Source organism: Drosophila willistoni, assembly GCF_018902025.1.
Source record: "Drosophila willistoni isolate 14030-0811.24 chromosome XL unlocalized genomic scaffold, UCI_dwil_1.1 Seg141, whole genome shotgun sequence".
NCBI lineage: Eukaryota > Metazoa > Arthropoda > Insecta > Diptera > Drosophilidae > Drosophila > Drosophila willistoni.
In genome coordinates, this window is record NW_025814052.1 from 12916485 (window position 1) to 12942808 (window position 26324).

Consider the following 26324-nt stretch of genomic DNA (forward strand, 5'->3'; position numbering starts at 1 on the left):
AACAACAACAACAACAACAAATATATAACGAAAATCAAGTGCAATTTAAACAAACAAAAAGCAATTCGATAATAAAAACAAAAAGCAATAATATAATCTAAATATATATATATATATATAGTAAAGCCAAATAACCGGAGAAAACTGCTCAAACAATAATAGCAAAAAAAAAAAAAAATAAAAATAAAAAATAAAATATATTTAAAAAATTCCCAGTTGACATAACAAGTGAAATTAAATATATATACCAAATCCAACAAAAAAAATAAATAAATAACTAAAGCAGAGAGAAAAAGAAAAAACGCAAAACCTTGGCACTTGAAAAGAAACAAGGCAAAAAACAAGGTGTCCCACGTGTAGAATTTGTTATTTCACTTTTTTTTATGTTCAAGTTTTAGTTTTTTTTTTTTATTGTTGTGCAAAAAACGAAAGAAAAAAAAAACAGAAATAAGAACGACAAAGTAAAAACAGCAAAAAAACAAAACAAGAAAACAAATTCAGAATTTAACAAAGGAAACGCAGGCGATATATATATGTATCTATATATATATATTGCCATATCTTACTAAACTTTTGTATATCTATATATGTATATATAGTCAACCAAAAACCGAAAGAAAAAAAACATAAAAGAAACAAAATTAAGGAAAACGTAAAAAGTGAAACAGAGAAAGACAGAGTGTAAACGAAAGAGTGACAGAGAGAGAGAGAGAGAGAGAAGGAGGATAAGAAGAACACCCACAACAACAACAACAACAACAACACAAACTAGACACCAAAAAAAAAAAAACAAAAAGGAAACTACAAAATGACTACAAAACAACCCAGAAAAGTTGCCCCCGATGGCGGTTGGGGTTGGGTTGCCTGCTTCGGTGTAAGCCTGGTCAATGTAAGTGTCATAAAGCCACCCCCCTCACCACCCCCACATCCCCCTAATACAAGCACAATTATTAATGAAATATTTCTTGTACATTCCAAAAGAAATTGACAGAGAGAGAGAGAGAGAGAGAGAGAGATCCTACACTCTAATGAATGTTGAATTCGTATGTTTATGTATTTCTATACGAAATTTCAATGAATTTCTACTTAGGATAGGTTAGTTCCTCTCTCAGCTAGTAGTAGTTAGTTTATATGGCCACACACACGCACACATGGAAACATATACATATAGGATAGGTAAAAGGAGGGGCCAGAGGTTGGCAGGGCTTTTAGTTGGAGCCTCTTCCTCACATTGCCTGCCCCCCCCTCGCTCGCTCGCTATACTGTGCCCGGGGAGCTCATCATAAAGTTGCGATAAGGTTAAATGTGCTGACGAATTTGTATATTAGATTTGTTGAGTGAGTAGTAAATAAGTAATATCGTAAATATATGAACATGTCTCTAATTTTTTGTTTATATACAATTTGTGTGCTCAGAATAGATGAAAATAAATAATTCTATGGCCAGTTTTTGGTCAAGTTCAGCGAACTGTATAAAGAATTTCGAGATTTTTTTTTAGCCATATACATAAACATGCTAGGTTTAGTTAGTAGTTAGACTTGGAGTAGTAGTATACAAATTACAAGATTTTTTTTCTATTTTTTTTTTTTTTTGGACAAATGCCAAATTGCCACACATAGACAGCAAATGCATTGACCTTCTTCTCTCTCTCTCTCTCTCTTTCTCTCTCTCTGTGTTTTTATGAGTGCAATGAGAGAACTTTACTTTACTTGGCAATACATATATATATATAGCAGACTATATTCACAAAAGAAGGAAACTCAATTGTTAAGTAAAGTGGAGTAGAGTGGATCGTTCTCGTTCATGATTTGATCTGGATGTGATCTCGAGGCCATTTTTCTTTTTGGTCACGCACATGATGCGTGATCACTTGAACTGAGTTTTCACAGTGTTCACTCTCTTGATGGGTTTTTGTGATACATTTCATTGAACACACACACACACACACACACAAACACACAATGTTTTTGGTGAATTTATCTTACCTGACGACAACAGCAACACATGACAGATTAATTGTGTGTGCCTATGTATACCTATGTATGTATATATATATATATATCAATCAATTGATCTTTCTTATAAAGGGAAAACTCTCTCAGGGCTATCCTTACAATCAATAATTGTGAATACAATATTTCGAGAAGGTTTGCCAGACACTTGTTGGCCACATTCCAGCCAGATGTTTGCACATACTCGTAGGTGGCTATATATATGTATACTTCTATATAGCTACAAAAAGATATATTGTATCGTGTAAGCATATTAACTTGTGGTATGTCAACCTTTTTAAGCCATCTATGTATATGAAGCGGTCTACTTACAATTACTCAATGATAGATTCTTAGAGATCTAGATCTATAGTTTCCCTATATATTCCAAGTACAGTGCAAACAGACCCTTTGGGCTTTTGCCAAGCAGAGTTTTCACTGTATATCCTTGCCAGAGGCATAAAGATGAGATTTCTCTTAAATTCATTCAGAGGTTGTACCTGCCCTGCAGAGATAACAATTCTAAAATTTGTTCTATATATAATCACAAGATATGGGAATATATATATATTGCACCGTCACAAGGCCTCGGTGGCGCAGTTGGCAGCGCGTAAGTCTCATAATCTTAAGGTCGTGAGTTCGAGCCTCACCCGGGGCATGTAGATTTTTTTTTTAGTTCTCCAAACTGCAAAGGGTATTCCCTAGTCGTTCGTACGCACGCACACGCAGAAGCAAATCAGAAGCAGGCGGAACAACGGCCTACTTTGGACTTAATTTGCAAATCATTTTTACTTACTCTTAAATATGCAAATACAGTGAAACCTCGATATAACGAACTTCGTTATAACGAAAAACCCAATATAACGAATTTTTTGTTAAGTCCCTTGAAAGGACTAAGGTTTTACATTTCAGTACCTATAGCGAATCAATAGATATAACGAATAATTTTGCGATCCCCCTCAGATTCGTTATATCGAGGTTTCACTGTATATGTAAATATAAATAGATAATGCGACACATTATGAGAGATCGTGTAGAACACAAATTGTTCTAATAAAAATGCAACTAAATTATTTAGTAGGCCTTAAAGTTAGTTTCTTTGTAGGCTAAATATATATCTAGATTCTTAATATATTCATTTATATGGCTAATAGGAAAGGCAACTGACCACAAACATCTGTTGGACATATTTCACAGAAACATTAAGACTTTTCCATATGACTAATGCAATTCTGTGTGGGTATTGAAACCAATTTTCAAGTGGATTCAACCAAAAACAACAAATAGGTATATATATAAATATATATCTAGGTACCTAGAAATTTAACAACTTTTGTAGCTGGTTTTGGTTTTTTTTTTATTGCAAGATGTTTTCGCTTTCAAGTTATTGACTTGAAATAGGAAGCCAAATAGCACACACACACACACACACACAGGAATGAAGTCTAATCAATTGATTTGACAACTGCATTATTATTATTATTATTATTATTATTGTTAGAACATAAATACAAATGAATTTATGTATGGGGCTAAGATAAGATTTGTTTTCCTTAGTTTCTTCTTTTTTTTTTTTTGTTTGTTTTTTTGTTTTTTGGGTTGTCGGTTACAATTAACCAAAAGTCATACTAACGAAACGACTAAACGACAACAACAACAACAACAACATGAAAAAGCTTTTGAAATCTCAAGCATTTCATCGACACTTTTAATGTGGCCGAAATGAAAATTTAGAATGGCTGTAAAATTTAATTGATGTTAAGGTTGCCTGACAAATAAGTATGATTTATAATTTTTTCATATGTGCAAAATAAAATCATGCATTATCATTAAATAATGATGAATGTTTAAAACCCAAATGAATTCCAACTATATATACCTATATACATATATATATATGTATATAGTTTAGTTGGTGATATGCCAATCAGTCGATTATATGATCGTTTTGGGAGAAACTCAATACATTTTCTTAGTTTTAGTTGTGCGTGTGTGTGTGTGTGTGTGTGTGTGTGTGTGTTTCGTTATCTTTGAAACACTTCTAATCGCTTTTAAATCATTTACGAGGCAAATTAGCACTTGAACCTTAACACATTAAAAGCATTTTTGCACATTATTAAACAATAGAAAATAAGGTTGAAAAACAAACTCCAATACATACAAACTACTTGTGATTACGAGTTAAGGCTATAGATAATCTAAGCCCTAAAGAGAACCCAAAAACAACACAAACTAAAGAGTTAATTATAAACAAGATTTTAGTCATATAAGAACAATGAATTTAGGGCAAAATAGATTTAGGTTTAGATAGATTTCTGACACAAGTCCATAACTTTAGTTTGAAAGGGAATTTAGACAATTATCTGGTATGGTTCAAAAGATTGAAAAATAATGACCCTGAGAGATTTTTACCCAATTTGTTTGTTGGCCAATTTTCTTAACTTGACAAAGAAATTCCATATTAAACGCGGGCCTTCTTAGAGGGACATAATTTTCATTAGAAATTGACAGTCTTTATATAAGATTGTGTTAGATTTTCTTCAATTTTGTTCACATTCTTCTCTCAAACTAAATAAGCCAACCAATTTTAAGTACTAGTGGCGGATCCTCGAGGGGTGAATCCCAAAAACCATGATTCTAGCTCTAAAACTGGTTGAATTTTGAAATACAGCTAACGATTTTCCCTCAAAATGTTCAATTTCCTTGCGCCAAGATGATGAGTTAGATCGGTCACTGAGAAAAACATAGAATTCAATTTCGGAGTAAGGTAACTCAACTCCTTAAAGTACCTTCATGACTCTTCTGAACAAATAATGGCAAACAAGCAACCCACACATTTCTTTGTCCTTTGAAGTGAATTTACGAAATAAGCAGTTTATGTGCTTGCAAATTTGAAACACTTTGGCTGACATGACAGAGACAGTGGCGAATCTTGCTCACTGGGAGTGAAATCGAACATTCGTACTTGGATCCAAATATCCAAATTTGACCAGTTTTGTAGGTAAAGAAAATTGGTGAAGACAATTTCCCTCATTAGTCCTCCCGAGGATCTGTCACTGTCACTGAGAGATTCATTATGAATGAAAAATCACCATTCCGAAGATCTTTCCTCCTGTTTTCAGTAAAAAGAACACACAGGAAACAGGAAAAATCTACTCAAAAATCTTGAAGATTGTCCAACTAATTCATGAATCTCTTTCCTGATTTTCATTTAACATTTTTCATCTCATCGCTTTGCTTTAGTTTGTTTGTTTTTCCAATTGATTCGAATAGGTACTTTGGGTCTAGACAAGACTAAAAAAATTTATATTTTTTTTTTGCCTTGTCTTCTGGTTTTGTTTTTTTTTTATCTAATGAACGGCAATTTTTCATTTGATGTCTCCAATATATATATATATATATATATATATATGTAAGTGTCTGTGTGTGTGTGTGTGTTTGTGTTGGGGAACAGAGAATAGTCTAAACACTTTGATTGGACTTTGATCAGCTTCTGTTTCGATTCTCGTTCACATTCGGTTGTTGATTTTGTTGGAACTGTCGTCGAGTCGGCCGAGTTGACTATGGCGAGATGTGATCGAAAACTACTGAACTTCAACTGAACACACCTCGCATTTACATAGACATCTCTATGTGTGTGTGTGTGTGTGTGTGTGTCTATATAATATAGAAACTCAGTGAACTGATGTGGTCTGTCTGTTGTTTGATATTTGAGTTTTATTAGTTTCTATTTGAAGAATTGTCATTTCACCTTCCTTGACGTTGTGCCAATTTGGCCTGGCATGGCTAGACAAGGCACACACACACACACAGACACACAAAAACATATGGGGAAATGAAATGAAATGAAATGCGCCTTCATTGATTTTACTTATTGTTCTTATCATTATCAATTTGCCGGTCAGTAGAGGTGCGATTAACACTTTGCCGCAATGTCTAGAGTCAAGACTTTAGATTGTCAAAAATGAAAAAAAAAGAAAACAGTCATGGCTAGGAAGGCAGGGCTTATAAGATAATAAACACCTGCTCACCCATTTAACCACTTACCTATGTTTTTTTTCAATCATAGATCAGCAATTAATAGAGACAATTAGACCCAAAGAGGGAGAGGGAGAGGGAGAGAGAGAGAGAGAGAGAGAGAGTGACTAAGAGACGGAGATAATTATTTAGCACATTGTCTCTTCATAAAAGATTTTGATTAGACGACCGACGACCATCTCGGGCACTGATGATGTCCAGAATCTCTGCCATGTAAGGCGGGCGTGAAAAATCCGTACCCTGTCACGAACTTGAGCACACGGTTGGTTTAAGGGGGGCACCATGAGCGTTGGGGGGGCCTCGGTGTATTGGTGACATTCAGACATCGCATGCTCGGGGCGACAAACGACAAACGACAAAAAAAACAAAACACACACACAAAAAACATATCTGGCAACGCTATCCGCTGCTGTTATTAAATGAAACAATTGTTTAGCAAATCCATAAAATAGAAATCATCCTACACACACACACACACACACACACACACACAGAGCCAATGGCCATTTCAAGTGGTTCAAGTGACGTCGAGTTGACCACAGTTAAGAGAATAACATTTCTGTTTTCCACATGATAGAGAGCATAAGGTCTGTATCGAAATGTGGTCAAAATCCAGCTAAAAATTCTCAATTTTCACTTCCTGTCATAAATTTGTTATTTGTTACTTGGCGCCTCTTGGTAACACCTTTTTAACAATATTTTTTGCGTCTGTGTGTTTTCATTTAATTAATGACGTCATTTGCCACTCATATTATCACCGTTTTCACAGATAATTGGCAAATGAAGTGTCAAAAAAAAAAAAAAACCAGAGGGCCGGGGCTAACTTCGACCGCGTCAAAGTTTGTATACCCTTGCAATTTTTTTGGTAACTCTTTCCTTACCTATAGCCATTAAAGTGGAAAAACGTTTTATCTAAAAAAGCTGTTTCCGAAAGAACGGCCTACAATCTTAGCATAGCAAATAACGACGATATTGATCAAAGTCACTGTTTTCCACCGATCGTTCCTATGGGAGCTATATGATATAGTTACCCGATCTTTATCAAATTCGGCACAGACATTAATAGATATATAAAACTAACAAATATTTAATTTGAAAGCAATCACTTTAAAAATAACGAAGTTATTGACAAAAGTCACTGTTTTCGACCGATCGTTCCTATGGGAGCTATATGATATAGTCACCCGATCTTGATCAAATTTGGCATAGTCGTTTATATGTGTAATTAACTCACCAATATTAAATTTCACGACAATAGCTCAGAAAATAACGAAGATATTGAGAAAAGTCACTGTTCGTGACTTTGCCATTTGTATGGGAGCTATATGATATAGTGGTCCGATCCGGCTGAATCCGAGATATACAACGCCTGCAGTATATACAAGCCTTCATGCAAAATTTCAACTCTGTAGCTCTAACGGTCTAGGAGGAGTTTGCGTTGATCCAGACGGACGGACAGACGGACAGACGGACGGACGGACGGACGGACGGACGGACATGGCTATATGAACTCGTCTCGTCATGCTGATCAAGAATATATATACTTTATATGGTCAGAAATGCTTCCTTCTATGCGTTGCACACTTCTGACCAAAATTAATATACCCTTTTTGCAAGGGTATAAAAAAAATGAAATAAAAATTAACTACTTTAAACGAAACAGTGTCAGACAACTGAAAGATATTTTAGATTATTATTAAACATACATCATACATATATACATATGTATTCTTGATCAGGGTCATGAGTTTAGAGTGAGTTATTTACTATATATGTATGTAGGTATATATTTTCTTGATCAGACCTTTTGCTTAAACACTCCAGTAGAAACGATCGATCGATAATGTATTATATACATATGAACCATATTTTAAATGATCTATAACAAAATGAGATTTTTTTTAGCCAACTCTCCTAGAAAATGAAATGATTTTCTTTGGACATTATTGACTGATTGATCTTTGGGACAATATGAAGTTTCACTGTAATGGAAATTCTAGCTGAAATGAAAATGGAAACTTTTTGAATATGATCGAAAATGAATTCGAGTTACTCAGAAAATTGAGATTAAGATCCATAAGCTCAATATGCTTAGTCATCTCATTTTTCATATGTCGTCTACAAACTGAACCATCAGATTAAAATGCCTTTTAATATTAGTTGGAAAAGATAAAAGAGAAGAAGAGCTTGTTGCTATATGACACGAGTTTCGTTTGTTGTTGTTGTTGTTTTTTGAAAGTTAACAATAAAAGGTTTTTAGAGCCCCTTCTATTCTGATCAGTAGCAAATGGTGTGATTTGCAACAAGAATCTAACAATAATAATGACAGCAGTAGCAACAACAACAACAACAACAACAATACTCAATAATACTCGTAAATAGAAATGCTTTTAACGTTCTTTCGATATATTGATTTTAAATTGGCGCTAATCTAAAACGCACGCGCCAGACACCACGACTATAACTAGTCAATCGGCAAGCATACAAAACAAAAAAGATATATACCCGACTATATATGTATATATATATATATATATGTAAGTCCATCCATTGCAGTTAAATGTAAATCCAAGCACGTGTCCCAACGAGCAATAAGGTCTGACATATCCAAACAAATTCAAAAGCAAAATAATTGAGAAAAATTACAGAGTGAAATAGGAAAAGAAATTATATGCACATATGTAAACATATATGATATATATGTAAAGTAATAATAATTGCATAATCTTTGAAATTTGTACTACATATAATAAATGGAAATTCTTTTTGGGGGATTTAATTTTATAACAATTAGATAAAAAGCTTAGATAAATGGAATGAACTACTACTAAAGAAGAGTATACAGATTACATACATACATGTATATAGAGTATTTAGCGTTGGAATTTGGGGGTAACAAAATAAAAAATGACGTAAAACAAAATGAGGGAAAAATCTTGACCCCAGAACAAAATTTTACCTCTTAACTCGGCTTGAATTTCTCTTCCATAAACTATAAACTTGTCTAAGATCCGCTACTGCTATTTTATATAGTTGATATATGTATGTATGTATATGTAGTATATAGGATATTCACGTCAAAAGATTTTAGGTTCCGCCTGGGAATGAAATGAAATCGAATGAACAATTATGAATGTATGCCCTTTTTATTCGTTTATTCGAATTGGGTATAACAATTCTGATTTCCTTTTCAAATTTAAATACAAAGACAAAACCACGGAAGTTAATTTCCATAAAATGTCAAAGAAAAGTCAAGTGGAAATGAAAAGGAACTATGAAAAGCAAAATGCAGAAATGTTTATTCTATAAAAATCAAAGATAATTTGTTGATATTAATTGAAGAAATGGAAAGTAAGCAAATAAATCTATATCATGCAAAAAAATATATGTCAATTTTTAATAGTTTACACATAAAGCCAAGAAAAATTTGATTTCGTTTTTATGCCTTTTGGGCTTAGGGGGTATCGAAAGATCGAATTGTCTTTCAATTTTCTTGCAACTGCCACAGTAAATGCAAGTTTAAATCAATGTCAAGAGTCGATGTACACTCGCACACACACAAACAGAGTTTAAATGTGTGTGTGTGTGTGTGTGACAACCAACATTGACAATGACCAACAAGGCCTCCATCTGGTGGGATTGGAGGAGGAGGAGTGGGGAACAGCAAGTATAACTAAATCAGGTTTTGTTTTTTGTAACCACATGCTTTTTGTATGTATGTATGTATCAAACACACACACACACACACAAACACACACAATTGTATGCTTAAAGAGCATCAGCTGATGTGTGGAGATCACGTGACTCTTGTTGCAAGTTATTGGCTTTGGTCTCTCTCAGTTTGGTCTTTGGTCTTTGTCTCTGGCCACATGCAGAGCATCTCATGGGACTGGTTTGCTTGTTTTCGCTGGCAACCCGTAATTATGTATTGACAACAACAGCAGCAACAACAACAACAACGACAACAATAACAACAACAAACAGCTGGATGGGTATCTGTTGGATAAATCACATGATTGTGATCATGCGCAAGGCGAATGCGAGTGAGAGTGCCTCCGATCCCGATGACGATCCCCATTCCCCAATCCCCAATCCCGTCCACCGATAACCGATTGCCCCCAAAATGGAACCCACACCCATTCCCCCCCCACTCCCACCATACTTTGGTTCAATTGAGTTCGAGTTACGTTCAGTTTCAGTTTTCTTTTTTTGTTTTGTTTTTTTGCTTTTGGCTTCTGTTTAATAGCAATGTATGTAGATACATTTTGTTTTTTTTAATTGATTTGTTTGGCAGGCAGGAGAGTGAAATGTACTTCACAGTTAATTGCTTCAATTATTGGGCTCAGTAGCAACAACAACAACAACAACAACAGGAACAACAGCAAACAGCAACAATAATGACAATGAAAAGAGAGCAAAACAAAATAAAACAAAAATTTAAAATGAAATAAATACGCATTGCTTAATTAACGCAAATTAATATGAAGAAAAAACCGAATTAAATGAATTGAGACAATGTACCCAAAAAAGGAGACATTTATAAGGCACAATCACCCCAAAAAAAACAAATAATAATTCTAATAAATATGTAAATTAAACCCTCAATATACATTGAAAAAAAAACACATCGAACTTCACTTGGAAAGCTTTCAGTTTTCTGCCATTGAATTTAATATATATACAAAATTTGAATCATAAACAAATGCAACAAATTTCAATAAACATCAAGGATTCGAAACAAAACTTTAACCAAAATTCATCTTAAATGAAATAAACTCCTAAATATGTAGAAAATTTAATGCCCTCTTCTGCCCTTTTCTGGTTATGTCCTTGATAATCATATACAAACTTCAAATGTTATAAAGATTAATGAATAAAATCCAAAAACCATTTACTTTTTCCTTTTGGTCTCTTGCAAATAGAGCAATCTTCTTTGATTTATTCTTGAATCTTCCATCCGAAATCAAAAGTCTGAGGAATTTTACACTTAATTGGTGTCAAATTTATATATTTGATTATTAGATTTGACTTTGCTTGGACCCAATTTCAATTCGTTTCTAAAAAGGATTAAAAGATGTCTTTACTAATAGCAAGTATTAAAGATGAAAAAGTCATTTAAAAAATTTGTTTGTAAATCATATATGTATCTCTCTTTTTTAAGAAAAAATCAAAAATCAAAACAAAATTAGCTAAGTAAAAAACTCAACAGAAGCCTAGACCACTTTTCGCAAATAAAAAGGCTTAGTTTCTGTAATCAAATTACTCTATCAATCAAATTGAGAATTAGTGTAAAATGCATAAAAATGAAGAGTAAATTGTGAATTCAAAAAGTTTAATTGAAAAAAATACAGTTAAACTAATAAAGTGACTACAAATGTTCTTCAGTGGTCTTAAGGTTTCATTTGTGGAGTCAAAATTCTTCCAAAACGCTGATAAAAAGTTAATTGGTTCGATGAATTTTCAAAATGTTATGTAAGTTTCTTTTGGAACTGACAGAATGCCATAGACAAATCAAGGATTAAACTACATACGAAGAGCTGCAACTGCCTTTTGTCCAAGATAAGACTTCAATGTTTTTCCCCCTTGAAATTGCATGGGCAATTACGTTTAGCTATTTGACAGTTTCTCTCTGAGAAGTTTCGATAACATGAACACGCAGTGGCACACACACACACACACACACACACACATAGAGAAACCTACATATGAGAAAGTCTTAAAGAAGGATATAAAATACAATGTTGAAGACATTAAAAATGCCACGCAAAAGTTAATGGAAAATCAATAGGCAACAAAAGTCGTTTGAGAATAAGAAAATTAAAAATATGCGCTTCTGACAATGAACTTCATTTCATTTTTTTTTTTTATTTGATTTACGGCCATCATTGTTGGCGTTGACCGTCATGACGTTCATTTCATTCTTTGGCCTTACTCTTTACTTTCTTTTTTTCTTCCTTATAATGCTTCGTGACAATTCACTGGCAACGTCATCAATTCCATTCATTATCATATTCTGCGTGCTGACGGCCAAGCGTCATCGTATTAAAATCGATAAGGCCATCAGTTAACTACATTAGAAATTCCATGATAAATAATTTAGGCCGCACACACACACACACACACACACACGAGAACACACCTGTATTGATGACTTAAAAATTTAATGTGGTTAAGACTAGTTCTTAAATATTTTGATCAAAACAAGCAACAAACAAAAGAACAACAACAACAACTATAAAAATCCCATAGAAATACTTATCGGATATACTTAGGTATACATATACATACATATATATGTACATACATATATGTACATATGTGTATTAAAAGTTCCCGAGCCCAACGCGTGCTCCATTCTTATCAAAAAGCATTTACAGCTACAATTATAATGAATTGATCATTGATATGATATAAAAGATTTGCCAAAAACACAAAAACGAAAAATAAAGCAAACAAACAAACAATAAAGAAATTAATTGGGTCTAGAACAAAAAAACACGAAAAACTATATACCAGATATATATATATTAAAGTGATTTGAAGTGATTTTTACTTGGATTTAAATAGAGGATGGAGGATACTTTTCCAAGATTAGTCTTTCATTTTGTGTTTTCCACTTAATGAAACAAAGAGTTTAGGCATATAAATAAGTAACTTTCAAGTCTTCTTTTAATAAGGTGTAAAAAATAATCAAAGGGTTTGAAATGAACTCATTAAGGTGACTTCTAAGGTGATTTCTGATCAAAATAATGATCCCAGTGTTCAGTAGGAAGTATGTCTATTGATTTTCATTTGATCTTTACAAATAAACATATATTTTTCGAACCGCCCTCGTTCTCTAAAAGTTTCTCATGTAAAATTAAATAATTCACAACAATCTGTAAATTTGTTTAGCCAATTTTACACAACGTTTACTACTAACTGACTAATTCTTCCCTCGCTTTTCCTCTCCCCAATTTATGGAAATTTTTTTAGCATTTTCTATATAGAATTATGACTCAAACCAGATCTTTTCATGAATCTAATACTTTAAAAAAGTAAACAGTATGACAACTCATTTCAAAGTAGGTAAATTATTTAACCACAACTCGTTTACATTATATACTTAGGTATCAACACACTTGTATATATATTCTGATCGCTTTGGCGATTTTGTTGTCACGTCAGATGCGGCAAACCAGGCAACATGTGAATTGAATTTGAAAATATTGCACAGAAGGTTTAAAAATAATCAAAGTCACTAATTTGCACAAATTTCGCATAGAGTGAAAAAAAACAGCAGCCAATTGCCATTACCCTGGCCAACACAACCAAAATGTGGCTTAAATGTACTTGGGTGTGAGACGAATAAATAGAAATTGAAATATATTTACATATATATATGTATATGTATACCTTCATATAAATCAAAAGTTGATTTAGAGCGTTGCTGGGTGGCACACGATCTTCAACTTTGTTTAAAATTTTTGCTGTTATTCGCTAAAAAAAAAAAACCGATGTATAAAGAAGATTTATTTAAACATTACACTTAATGTTAGTGGGGAAACATGTGAAAAGTGGAAAAACAAATAAATAACTAGAAAAGAGTAAACGAATTTGGTTTATTACCAACGGATTACAGATTGATCATTTGACAAAAACAAAAAACAAAATCACTGAATGGCCAATTCATTCAATTGCAGCATTAAATGTCCACGTGACTAGCGAACTGATTGACTGATTGATTGATTGACTGACTCTTTTAATTTCAATTGACGATAATTCAATTATCAGAGCAATAAATGCTTTCAAATAAAACGCCCCATAAACGAATTGTATAGAGACCAAATGGATCTGCAAACAATATTAAACATAATCAAAGGCTCTGCAAATCAAATCAACAAAAGAAAACCTCGATTCAATATATTGTAAATTTCCTCGAAGCGTCTGCCTTGGATGACATAATCATTGCTGAGTAAAGATAGTTAGTCGAAGTAACTAGAAATTGACCGATTCTTTGAGTACCCTCTTTTCCAAAGATCGTCGTGTATTACACTTGAGTGCGTATTGTACGCGGTAATCAAACAATGACAAATTAATAATACCTACATATCATTGACCATGTTCGACAACACACTCGACTCCAGCCCCCCACCCCTCCCCCTCAATGTGTGTGTGTGTGTGCGATTCTTCAATGTCTTAAAATCTACCTATGTATGTATGTATGTACCTTGGCCATATAATCAATCATAAGCCCAATGCATGATAATGGAAGTTTCCCTCTTCTCCACATGACAAAACTGATCATTTGAAGTGCATTGATTGGATTGATACACCCAAAGTACATACATATATATATATACAAGTACATTGAGTAGTAATCGCACCCGCATTACTACGTAATACTTGATAAGAATTTCCCCATAATACAATGACGTACATATACTGGCGATTTATCTGCAATATTTAGTATATAACCACTACATATATACATTTGTACATATATGCATTTGAATGTCCGGTACACAATGTTTTTAATTTCTTTTGCCCGCACAGAAATTACCAAAAAAAAATTTATGAGGGCAATATGAAAATGATAGAATTAGCTCTGCCAAAAACGTTTAACACCCGAAAAAACAAAACACAAAAATTCGTCATAAATAATATAAACACAAAACTGAAATTACATTTGTTCATAATACACAATTTACTATATCTTTCTTCCTCATCATTTGAAATTAAAATTTTTGGAGCCAAATGTATAAAGATTTCCTCTGTAGGATCGACATTTTAGTTCAAGGATCTTATTGTTGAGTTTCCCAAATACATATGTAGTTGATATTGAAAGTTTTCCCATCTATAGTTAATTCAAAGCATTTGCCATTGAAAAACTCATTTCAAACATCTTTCGATCTAGATTGTTGTAAAAAAAGTTCTTTCTTTTGGGTTAACCTTTTTTGTGTTTTTTTTTTTTGCAGCTGGCCACTCGATCTATTGAGCCATCGTTTGGATTACTTTTCGGTGACACATTGAAGGAATTGAATGTGGGCACAACTGGAGCAGCCATCATCATCAGTGCTTTGGACGTGTGCATGAATTTCTCGGGCCTATTTGTGGGTCCGCTGCTGAAGGAGTTCTCGTACCGTAAGGTGGCCATTGCTGGATCAATGCTCTGCGGACTGGGACTGGCTCTTACGTCGCCGGCCACCAGCATGGCCCATATTCTAAGCACATATTCGGTTATCAATGGCATTGGCGTGGGATTGTCGACATCGGCAGCTTTTGTGGCTCTCAATCATTACTTCAAGCATAAACGTGGCCAGGCGGTGGGTTTGTCCATGGCTGGCACGGCCATGGGAATGCTGATAATGCCGCAGCTGGTCCGAGTGCTCCTTGAGGCGTACGATTTCAGCGGTGCCGTCCTACTGCTGGCCGGTGTGGCATTGAATGCCACTGTTGGATCGGTGTTGCTGCAACCGGTCAAGTGGCACATGAAGGAGGAGTTTGACGACGAGGAGTTGATGTGCATATCGGCCCTGCCCACGCCGCAACCGCAACTGACAGTCGGTGGGGCACCAGCTTCGATTGCACCCGAGTTTAAGGTGATCAAGGAGGATGGCACCACCACGGCGGCTACTGTGGAGGAGGATGCATTGCCCGAGATGAACACATTGCTCTTTCACAAACACTCGATGCGTAAGAACTACTCGGAAATGGCCATGAATACGATGAACGGCTCCAGATTGGGCATACCCAAGCGACCCACTTTCCCTCGCATCATGTCGCTGGCCGGCGTTCAGAGTGCCGCCCATGGGGCTGGAGGTAATAGTGATGGATATCCCTCGCAGGCGGAGATCAATGCCACACAGTTGCGTTGCCGCAAGGCTTCGGTTACATCGAATCTATCGTACATGGATTTCACTGGATCCATTCTGCAGGTGCATCTCAATACAGGTGACGACGAGTTCGAGCAGAATGATCGAGAGCTGCGTCGTGTGGGCACTGCCACCGGAAGCATTGTCCTGGGCGGGCATAGGGATAGCTTCATTAAAATGAAACCCACCACCACCGAACTGGACAAACAGGAGGAGGAAAACTCCAAGCAGAAGAAGGCCAAGAAGCCAGGATTCTGGCGTCGTTTTGCCGATCTTCTCGACATTGCCATGCTGAAGGATAAAATGTTTCTCAATCTACTCTTCGGCCTGTCCATTTTCTATGTGGCTGAGATGAACTTCAAAATGGTCACGCCATTCTTTTTCGCTAACCTTGGCTATAAGAAATCCGATGTTGCCTTTTGCCTCTCGATAACGGCCATTACGGATATTGCGGCACGTATTGTCCTGCCACCGATATTCGACAGGACCACAATCAAGAAGCGTACCGTTTTCCTTGTCTCCATCATTTTTGTGGCCATCACACGATCAAGTGAGTATTGTTGAGTATTGAGAAGATAGTTGTTCTATTGAAGTGACTTGGAGTGTAGCTAGTATAAACTAATATTTACCATTTGCGTTTTTTAGTCATGGCCGAGCAAACAGATTGGACCCAACTTATGATATGGTTATCCATTTGCGGTTTCTTCCGTGGATCAGCTTTGAGTAATTTCACATTGACCGTATCCGAATATTGCTCATTGGAGAAGCTACCCTCGGCCTTTGGCTGGCATCTGGTGGGCAAGGCTTTATTTGTGATCTCATTTGGCCCACTAATTGGTAAGTGTGAGGCAGTTTTATTTCTTTACTCTATAATTTGTCATCGTTATTCTTCTTCTTGTCAGGTCTTATACGTGATGTGACGGACAGTTATCCAATTTGCATACACACGCAAAGCATCTGCATTTTGATGTGTGCCTTCGCCTGGGGCATTGAGTATCTGGTCGAATATATTCAATCTCGTCGACGTACCGCAGATGCCGCCCAAGTTCCCACTCAGGAATCGACGACAGCGACAGCAACTCAGCAGAATGTCAAACTTTAAATTGAAATGCAGCTGCATTGTGAGAGGATTATAATGTAGATTTATGTACACTATATATATGCATGTATTTTATAGGTATATACATACATACATACATATATTGAAGGTAGACAGACGATCCTCTTGCTAACCATATAAATAATACTTCTTACAATACAGCCTCCAAAAAGTTATGTGGGGTATTGTGATATTTTAGACATTTCATCAAGTAAAATCAACACAAAGTAAACTAAACTAAACTAAACAACTTGTCGTTTGTACAGTTTCAAGAGATTCAAAAACATAAAACTCAAGTTGTTCTTTATAGGATTTTCATAGTACCTACATACATATATATAAGACTGATTCTTTGTTGTACAAAAACAAAAAAAAAGAGAACACACAATTTAATAGTGCCATATCTAGAGAGAAAACTAAGCCAAACCACAAATTATCAAATTGAAGTAAATTCTCGAGATCATAACTCACTATTTGATATTCTGTCAAAAATCTGTTTTCACATGGCCTTATAACATTTAGTTTTTTCTTTGGATAAGCCAACATAAAGTATAATAATTCGAAAACAAATTTTCAAACAAAGATCAGTCTATTGTAAAAAGTATTTCATTATCGCCAAAACGAATCAATTCAAGCCTAAGCTTTATATATTTATAACTTTTGTTTCTGTTTTCAACTACCACAATCACAACAACAACAACAACACAACAACAAAATATACCAAAATAATTGCATATGTATATGTATATAAGCAGTACATAGATTAAACTTGTAATTGTAAATCGAGTTTTCCTTTTTTGTTTTTCCGGCCCTATGAAAAACTCGAATTGCTGGCAAATGTTTACAATATCATTTACAATTCGTTTATAATCCAGAAAATGTATTAGAACTCAGCCAAGTTTCATAGACATTTCGAAAAAAAAGAAAAAAATTTATAGCTAAATTTATATTATATTCATATGAATAGATTTTGTCTTATTGTTAGTAAGTTTGAATTTCCTTCTTTTTTTTTTTTTTTTGAATAATTGTAAAACACCAACGAAGTGCGTTTAAATTCTGGACCAAAACCAGATAATTATTTTATGTTTATTTTGTCAAACTTTTTTTGTTTTTTTTTTTTCTTTTCTGTTTTTGTCGTCCTTTTATTTAGTTATCATCTCTCCATTTTGTTTACTAGTGAACTTGTATGTGATAGTTCAAAGATAGTTTATAAGCTAGAAATTAAAGTTAACTACATAATTACCTACTTGAAAACCAACTATAACTGTATACTTATATATTACCTACATATAATATTCAAGACGATCACAAGCAGTTTATAAGCCGACAATTAAGACAAACTATACAAAATGGCTGGCTTTAAAATGTACCATTTATACATGATATAACTACTTAAATATATATATACAATGATCATAAGTTTATATATACATATATAGATCAGTTGATCAGTTTATATATGGAGGGATGCAATTGAAATTTGTTAAAGATTGAAAACATTAAAAAATTTGGTGCCTATATACAGCCATAAGTATGATATTACAACTAAGTTTGAGGGAGGAGAGAATCGAGTAGAAGAAAGAGAACACATGCATAAGTAGAGAGAGAGAGAGAGAGAGAGAGAGCCCACCATAGGATCAAGCAATCCCAATTAACAAACACTGATCTTAGCGTTAACTATTACATATAGATAATATATAAGCCAAGCTAATAATGCCAGAATATACATCTAAAAAATATATATAAATAAATCAACTTATTATACATAGAATCCGCCAGATGAAGATATGGAATGGGCTTTAATCCACAGATTTATAATTTGGGGAGAGACTCTAGCAATTTATATCCAAACGAAAAGACCAATCAATCATATTTTGACATAAAGTCCATCAATCATCGACTGTTTGTCATTCTAAAAATTATACTCAAGTTGGATTAAAAATGATTTTTGTCGACATTTTTAAGGCAAAAAGTCAGATGATTGAATAATTTTATGACAATTTGCAATGTGAGTGAATTAAAATTGAGTTTGTAAAATAAATTTGTCAAACGAGTAAATAGCTTTACTTTTTGTCGGCGTGAAATGTGAAGAACTTTGCCCCCTTAAGTATTCCATAAAGTTCAAAAGTAAAAAAAACTCGAAGGAAATATTGTTTCTCGATCACTTTTTAAGTTACAAAGTTATACATTTGTGAATAAACTGAATACTGCATACTTTAAGGGGCAAAGTATTTCCAGAGATTGTAACTTTTTCAGTATTGTCATTCGTATTGGAAAATATAAAAGGTAAAAACTAAAACTTAAGCTTATGGCAGATGCATAAGAGTTTTGATCGATGATTTGGACAAAAACGAGCAAGAAAAACAAGAAAAAAAAAAAAACATTAATAAAGATATGATATATAACAGAAATCGAAATTGTTTAATGTATATTTATTTTAAAAAAGAAACTCATAAGTTTTGATAGTTTAATAAAAACTCAAATCATTCAATTATTAACTCTATAGTGTTGCAAAAAGTTTTGTTCTTTCGGGTAATTCAATTTCTTTGCCTTATTCATTATAATTCTTTTTCAATTTGAATATTTTTTGATTGCCTGCAAGTATGCTATAGAGTTGTTTAGTTTACATGTTCGACTTAGTAAATTTTCAGCCCAAAAGTGAGTGAAAACTTGAGTTTCAGTTTGCCAAACAACAATTAAAAAGAATGCCTAAAAGTATGCAAGTAATTTAGCTTTCAAGCAAAACGTCGTGGTGAATAGAATAAATCAATATGAATAAATTTCCCTAAGACCCCTTAGAGTATGCCACGAAACTGAACTCTCAGAGTCTTATCGATAACTTTGAACTGGTTTATATATGTATCGTCTTTTAAGCTTGGCCATAAGCAGCTGTTGCCAGCAAAAGCCAATATGGAACCGGTTTAGGATTGTTTGTAAGATATCTAAGAATGCCAAAAGGCCGAAAGAGAAAGCATTCTCCATTTGCTTTGGTTTTTCTGTTGACGTTGGCAGCAAAAGAAAATGTGCAGTTCTGTTATTTGTATTTGATTTTTATTTTTCTTTTGATTTTAAATTAATTTTCCCAATAAAACAAAATGACGGCTAGTATGGTAAAAAGTCAAACAAAGTCGGAAAAAGTTAAGACAACTGACAAAGCCAATATCAAGGCACCGACGACGACAATAACAAAGGCGGGGGAGGATGAGAACAACTCTTGGTAAAGAAAACTGAAAACAAAAACAAAAGACTCAGGCAACGAACTTGAGAACTCTCTCTCTCTCTCTCTTTATGCAGGCGCTGGTGGTGTCTTTTGGTTTTAGTATTTACAATTACATTTGCCACACGTTTCTACAAGGTAACCGAACCCGATCACATTTGGTAAGGAAATGCATTCCATATATGGAAATTCCATTTATTATTATCTCTGGAATCTGGAATCTGGAATCTCATCTCATTGCAGTTGGGATGAGACGCACTTTGGCAAAATGGGCAGTTGGTATATAAATCGTACATTCTTTTTCGATGTACATCCACCATTGGGTAAGGTGAGAATAGGTTTTTTAAAACAAACAGAAAACAAAAAACACACCCAAATACTTTGATTTTTAAACCTTTTTTAATCTTTTCTTAGATGCTTATCGGTCTGTCTGGCTATTTAACTGGCTATAATGGCACATTTCCCTTTGAGAAACCTGGCGATAAATACAATGAGACACGTTATCAGGGCATGCGATATGTAAGCCATATACATATGTACATATATATTATTCGATGATGGTTGATTAAAAATCCGAATCCTTCTTGCAGTTTTGTACCACTCTGGGTGCTTTGATAATGCCCATGGGCTTCGATACTGTCTACGATTTGACCAGATCTCATGAGGCTGCTTTATTATCGGCTGCCTATTTGATTTTTGGTAAGCTAAGAAAAACATTTTCACTTCATCTAACCCTCGTTTTGTATCCCATCAGATGTTGGCATTTTGACTTTGAATCAATATATACTTTTGGATCCCATTCTTCTATTCTTTATGATGGGTTCGGTTTGGGGCATGGTGAAGATATCAAAAACCACTGCATCGGGCCAATCTTATACATTGAGATGGTGGCTCTGGTTGTTTATTACGGGCACCATGCTCTCCTGTACGATTAGTGTGAAATTTGTGGGTCTCTTTGTGGTTCTATTGGTGGGTCTGCATACAGCCACAGAGTTATGGCTAATTCTGGGTGATCTACGTCAACCGATTGTCGAGACTGTCAAACAGATTGCCTGTCGTGCTCTCACTTTGATTCTGTGGCCCATTCTCCTGTACGTGATATTCTTCTACATACATCTGCAAGTGCTGAATCGCAGTGGAAATGGTGATGGTTTCTACAGTTCGGCATTTCAATCGCGTTTAATTGGCAATTCGCTGTATAATGCCAGCATGCCCCGAGATGTGGCCTATGGAGCGGTGGTTACAATTAAAAATCACAAAACTGGCGGCGGTTATTTGCACTCACATTTTCATCTCTATCCCAAGGGAGCTGGAGCCAGGCAGCAACAGGTAAATAATGAGAGGAATATAACTAACAATGTGTCCAATCAATGATATATATTGTTTTGATATTCCAGATTACCACCTATACACACAAGGATGATAACAACAAATGGCTCATTAAGCCATACAACAAACAAGAGACACCAAACGGAAAGCTCCAATTGTTGCGTCATGGCGATCTAATACGGCTCGAGCATGCGGTTACCCGACGAAATCTTCATTCTCACAGCGAATCGGCACCCATGACCAAGAAGCATCTTCAGGTCACCGGCTATGGTGAGGTATGTAGTTGCCATGCCATCCACTTTGCTCATAGGTATTTATAGTTTGTACTCCTGATCTTCTAGCTGGGCATTGGCGATGTCAACGATGTGTGGCGTGTGGTCACGGTTGGTGGCAAAGTCAACGATTCCATACACACGGTTACCTCACGTTTAATGTTTATACATTATTTACAAAACTGTGCTCTAACCTCGAGTGGCAAACAATTGCCAAAATGGGGTTTCGAACAGCAGGAAGTGTCCTGTAATCCAAATATACGCGACAAAATGGCTCAATGGAATGTCGAGGATAATCAGCATAAACTATGTAAGACACTTGACATCATCATCATTTTTGATAAAAATTGATAATCATATTTCTTTCCTTTCTCAAGTGCCCAATGTGAACTTTAGCATGTATGCTCCGGGATTTATAGCACGTTTCTTTGAGTCCCATGCCGTAATGCTGCAAGGCAACGCCGGACTAAAACCCAAAGAGGGCGAAATAACCAGTCGACCCTGGCAATGGCCCATCAATTATAGGGTAAACTCACACTTACTTATATCAACGAGAGATTATTATATTGTTTTTCTCTTTTCTCAGGGTCAATTCTTTTCGGGCAATAGTTATCGCATCTATTTATTGGGCAATCCCATTATATGGTGGAGTAATCTCATCTTCTTGGTACTCTTTATGATAGTCTTCCTATGGAATGCCATTGTAGAGCAACGTAGAGCTGGCCAAACTTTGTTAACATCAACAGATCCAAGGGATTCTTCAACAGGATCAAAGGAAAAGTCAAGTGTCATGTCATTACAGGCAGCTGCTTGGCTATTTATTGGCTGGATTCTGCATTATCTACCATTCTGGGCAATGGGTAGAGTTCTTTATTTTCATCATTATTTTCCTGCCTTGATTTTCAACTCCATGCTGACGGGTAAGCAAACTCACTCTCTCTCTTGTTTGTTGAGTGTTTAAACATTTGTTTTTTTTTCTTTTTAGGTGTTATGTTTGATTATATTATCAAAAATCTACCCAAATATCTGCAACATATATTAATGGGTCTAATGCTTTCAGTAATTGGCTACAGTTTTCTAGTATTCTCCCCTCTGGCCTATGGCATGAGTGGTCCATTGGCCAATGAGAAAAATTCTACCATGTATGGCCTTAAATGGCTTTCCACTTGGGAATTTTAATCGAATTCTAATCGAAATTCGATGCTATTTATTTGTGACTAGTAATAAATTCATTTCATGATAAGCATATTTCGTTTATTATTCTTAACAGTCTAACAAAAAAAAAAAATCAAAAAAAAAAAAAACAAACAAAAACCAAGCAAAACTAAGTAAGAGTAGTACTCATTTTAGTCAAAAATACCCAATTGATCGAATCGTTTTAGGGCATAACGCAAAGTATCTGTGGTACGTGGATTCGATGTGAACATCAATTGAACCTTTTTAATGGCAAATTCCTGATCGGTTAGGGCCTCAATGCTAATGTCATACGAATCCTCCTTCCTCATTGTGACCATGGGCAAGAAGGCATATGATGAGAAGAAGCCATATAGCTCACGTGCCCGGATTTCATTTTGTATATCCTTATAGCTGGGTATCAAACGCGAGTGCATCGATTCTAAACTCTCGCGCAATGATTGATAATACGTTTCGATAAGGAACTCCCGTCGATGGATCAATATATCCAATTGAACGCTGCTATTGAGAAAGAAGTTGATATCACAGCCGGGACTGCCAAAGAAACTGTTTTGAAAATCAACCTAAAATCAGAATTCAGTTTCAGTTTCAGTTCAGTTTCATTTTCAGTTGTTTTGATTGTACTTACAAAAATTGCATCAATCGGCTGTTGATTCTCATATTTGTACATGAAATTATTAACCCAAAGGTCACCATGATTCAGAACAGTCAGCTCATTGGCCTGTGGACGTCCTGTCATTACCAAATTCTCTTTTAGATTGTCACAATGGCGATGCAATTTCTTGGCCAACTGCTCATAATCATCATCTGTCCATTTGGCCACCAGATTGGCCAATGTACGCAACTGCAGTGTCATGAAATTAATGAATCTTTCATTGGTTCTTATATAGTTCTCATCCAGCATGCCGCTAGTGAAATGTTCTCGCACACTGGGCTCCTACAGAGAAAGAGAGAGAGAGAGCGAGAGAGAGAGATCGAATCAAATCAGTGAGAGGGAGAGGGAGAGAATTGTATAATTACCTTTTCGGCCAGTATCATGGAACTGGCATGAAATTTACCCAATTTCTTTAATATAATCACACAATGTTCCTCATTCAGGCCACTCTGACGATTGGCCAATTTATAGCCATATTGTGTTAGATCATCGAATACAATCGTTTGTATGGGTTGTCGTGTCGTATAGAAACATTTTGCACCAAATTTCGTGCCATCACCAATCAGGACTTGCAATTTGCCAAGCACATCGAAATAGAAGATTTTCTCACGCAAATAAACAGCCAATTCTTCTAGAAATTGTGTGGCCGGCGTGATGGCAATACTCTTCACAATCAAGGCCAATTCCTCATCCAATTGCCGTTTACTGCTACGATATAGGGCCCTGGCCCGATAGATTTTACTGCAATAGTTTTCCCCGCCGCCGCCGCTCGATTCGGCAAATATGATTTTCTTAATATCCACACGCATATCCCTTAGTCCATCCTCGAGGGCGGCCTTGAAGAAATCCTCGTTGAGATACTTTGGTGGCAAATCACAATTATGGCCCTCATTTGTCTGGCCATTGGTCTCCGTCTGATCCTCCGTTAGTTTCATTATGGCTGTGTTGCAACAGCGTTTGCTCTAGCGAGACTGTGTGGCCAGCAAGACGAGCAACTTTATTAAATATATATTAGGGAAAGAAATCGGTATGAGTTCTAGGTTGGGTCCTATCTGGCAAGACATCTAATGCGCATACATACATTATATATATTATTGATATGGCTAAGTCTAAAACACACATAGACACTGCTCCCGTTTGTCTATTGTCTGCCCTCAAGTGTCTACCCATATTCTCTGCACTTATGTGCCAGTCACAAGTCTCTTTAGTCTTTAGTCTTGAAAAGTTAGTTTCACTCACTTCAATTCTATTGTTTCGAGTTGAATGCATCCCTGGTTATTCTGGGTTACAGACTGCTGCACCTTATTCATATCACAACTTGTCTGGAATTCGTAAATTGATTATAAAATGTGCTGCTGCAGATGCTGCACGTGGTTCCTTGACTAGAGGGGCGCTTATCAGGTGCCTTCATTTAATTGATAATATATGTTGATCGCATCTCATTTAACGACTTACCCCTAAGCGAATTGCACTCACCAAAAAAAAAAAAAAAGGGGAGAACATTTAAACATCACCATTTCACACCGTTTCAAGTTCCATTGTGATTCCCAACTGGTTTAATTTAAAAAAAAAAAAAACTTTGTTTTAGTTCATTTTGTATAATCCTGCATAATATAGTTAGGTACTAATAATAGTAAAGCCTGATTATCCCTTGTGCTGTTTGCATAAGTTGTGGGATGAGAGTAAAAGTAAGTAGAGATATGGCACATACATTCTTCTAGCAATTTCTCTGAGTGTATCCCAATCAATATGTGTAAACTATATGCAGATTAGCTTCTAAATCAAAGAATTTAATTGACTTATTACCGAAATTCATATACCCTTGCAAAATTTCATATATGTACATAGAATTTTCATAGACTAACATTCAAAACTGTGTGGTAAGCAAAAAGAAAGAGTATATACGAACAGAGATAAGAGAAAAAAGCAAACAATGTTGCCATTCAATGAAATTCCATTGGATTACATCATTCGACTTTGAGATACTCTGTATCACAGGTGCGCCACTCAAAAGTCACGCAAATTTGACACCAATTCCCGACACCCTCCACTCACATCTAATTGTAAGCACTAAATCAACAATGTTCCAGTTAACTTTTTTATGCCATACACTCATACTGGGGAAATGGTATATTAAAGTCGGCAAAATGTATGTAACAGGCAGAAGGAAGCTTTTCCGACCCCATCAACAGCCGAATCGATCTAGCCATGTCCGTCTGTCCGTCCATATGAATACGGATAAAGATCTCGAAGACTATAAGAGATGGAGCCACCATAGCCCCGCCTACTTTCACCTTCATAATTTGATTGCCTGCCTCAATTTTTGGACTATCAAACCCAATTTCAGCACACTAAATAGCCCTATTGATATCTACCTATTACCTAACCTACCAAATTTTATTAAAATCGGACTCGAAACATGGAAGATATACATAGGGGAGAGTGGGGCTAATCGGCGCAGTCAAATTATCTTGAAATATAATAGCACGATCCAAAAAGTGATAAGTGTCCTAAGATCGCATTTTGGTAGGCTATATTTGGATCATAAACTTAGACGTATCCAATTCGTAGGTTCCGACATGTATTAACGGATGCTGTGCACTTCGTTTTTATACCATACACCCATAGGGTGAAATGGTATATTAAAGTCGCCAAAATGTATGTAACAGGCAGAA

The 26324-nt window shown here is 35.3% G+C and overlaps 3 protein-coding genes and 1 non-coding gene across 4 annotated transcripts; 3 read left to right on the forward strand and 1 right to left on the reverse strand.

Annotated features, from left to right (window-relative positions):
* Positions 1–765: 765 nt before the first annotated feature.
* On the forward strand, positions 766–17671 carry LOC6641301. Its single transcript, XM_002064219.4, has 4 exons — positions 766–889; positions 14987–16433; positions 16529–16720; positions 16786–17671. The coding sequence occupies exons 1-4, from the start codon at positions 809–811 to the stop codon at positions 16983–16985; spliced, it is 1920 nt and encodes a 639-aa protein (XP_002064255.1). The 5' UTR covers positions 766–808; the 3' UTR covers positions 16986–17671.
* Trnam-cau lies at positions 2577–2649 on the forward strand. Its single transcript has one exon. It is a non-coding gene; the product is annotated as a tRNA-Met (tRNA).
* Positions 17672–20071: 2400 nt separating the features above from the next.
* Positions 20072–23043, forward strand: LOC6641457 (protein O-mannosyl-transferase 2). The gene is made up of 11 exons (XM_023175366.2): positions 20072–20199; positions 20277–20360; positions 20443–20527; positions 20614–20718; positions 20790–20898; positions 20954–21528; positions 21597–21803; positions 21870–22110; positions 22178–22326; positions 22387–22720; positions 22786–23043. The coding sequence occupies exons 1-11, from the start codon at positions 20078–20080 to the stop codon at positions 22977–22979; spliced, it is 2205 nt and encodes a 734-aa protein (XP_023031134.1). The 5' UTR covers positions 20072–20077; the 3' UTR covers positions 22980–23043.
* Positions 23033–24632, reverse strand: LOC6641458. Its single transcript, XM_002064221.4, has 3 exons — positions 24015–24632; positions 23623–23931; positions 23033–23557 (listed from the first exon to the last, which is right to left on the reverse strand). Exons 1-3 carry the CDS (start codon positions 24582–24584, stop codon positions 23147–23149), a joined length of 1290 nt encoding a protein of 429 aa, XP_002064257.1. The 5' UTR covers positions 24585–24632; the 3' UTR covers positions 23033–23146.
* Positions 24633–26324: the final 1692 nt, after the last annotated feature.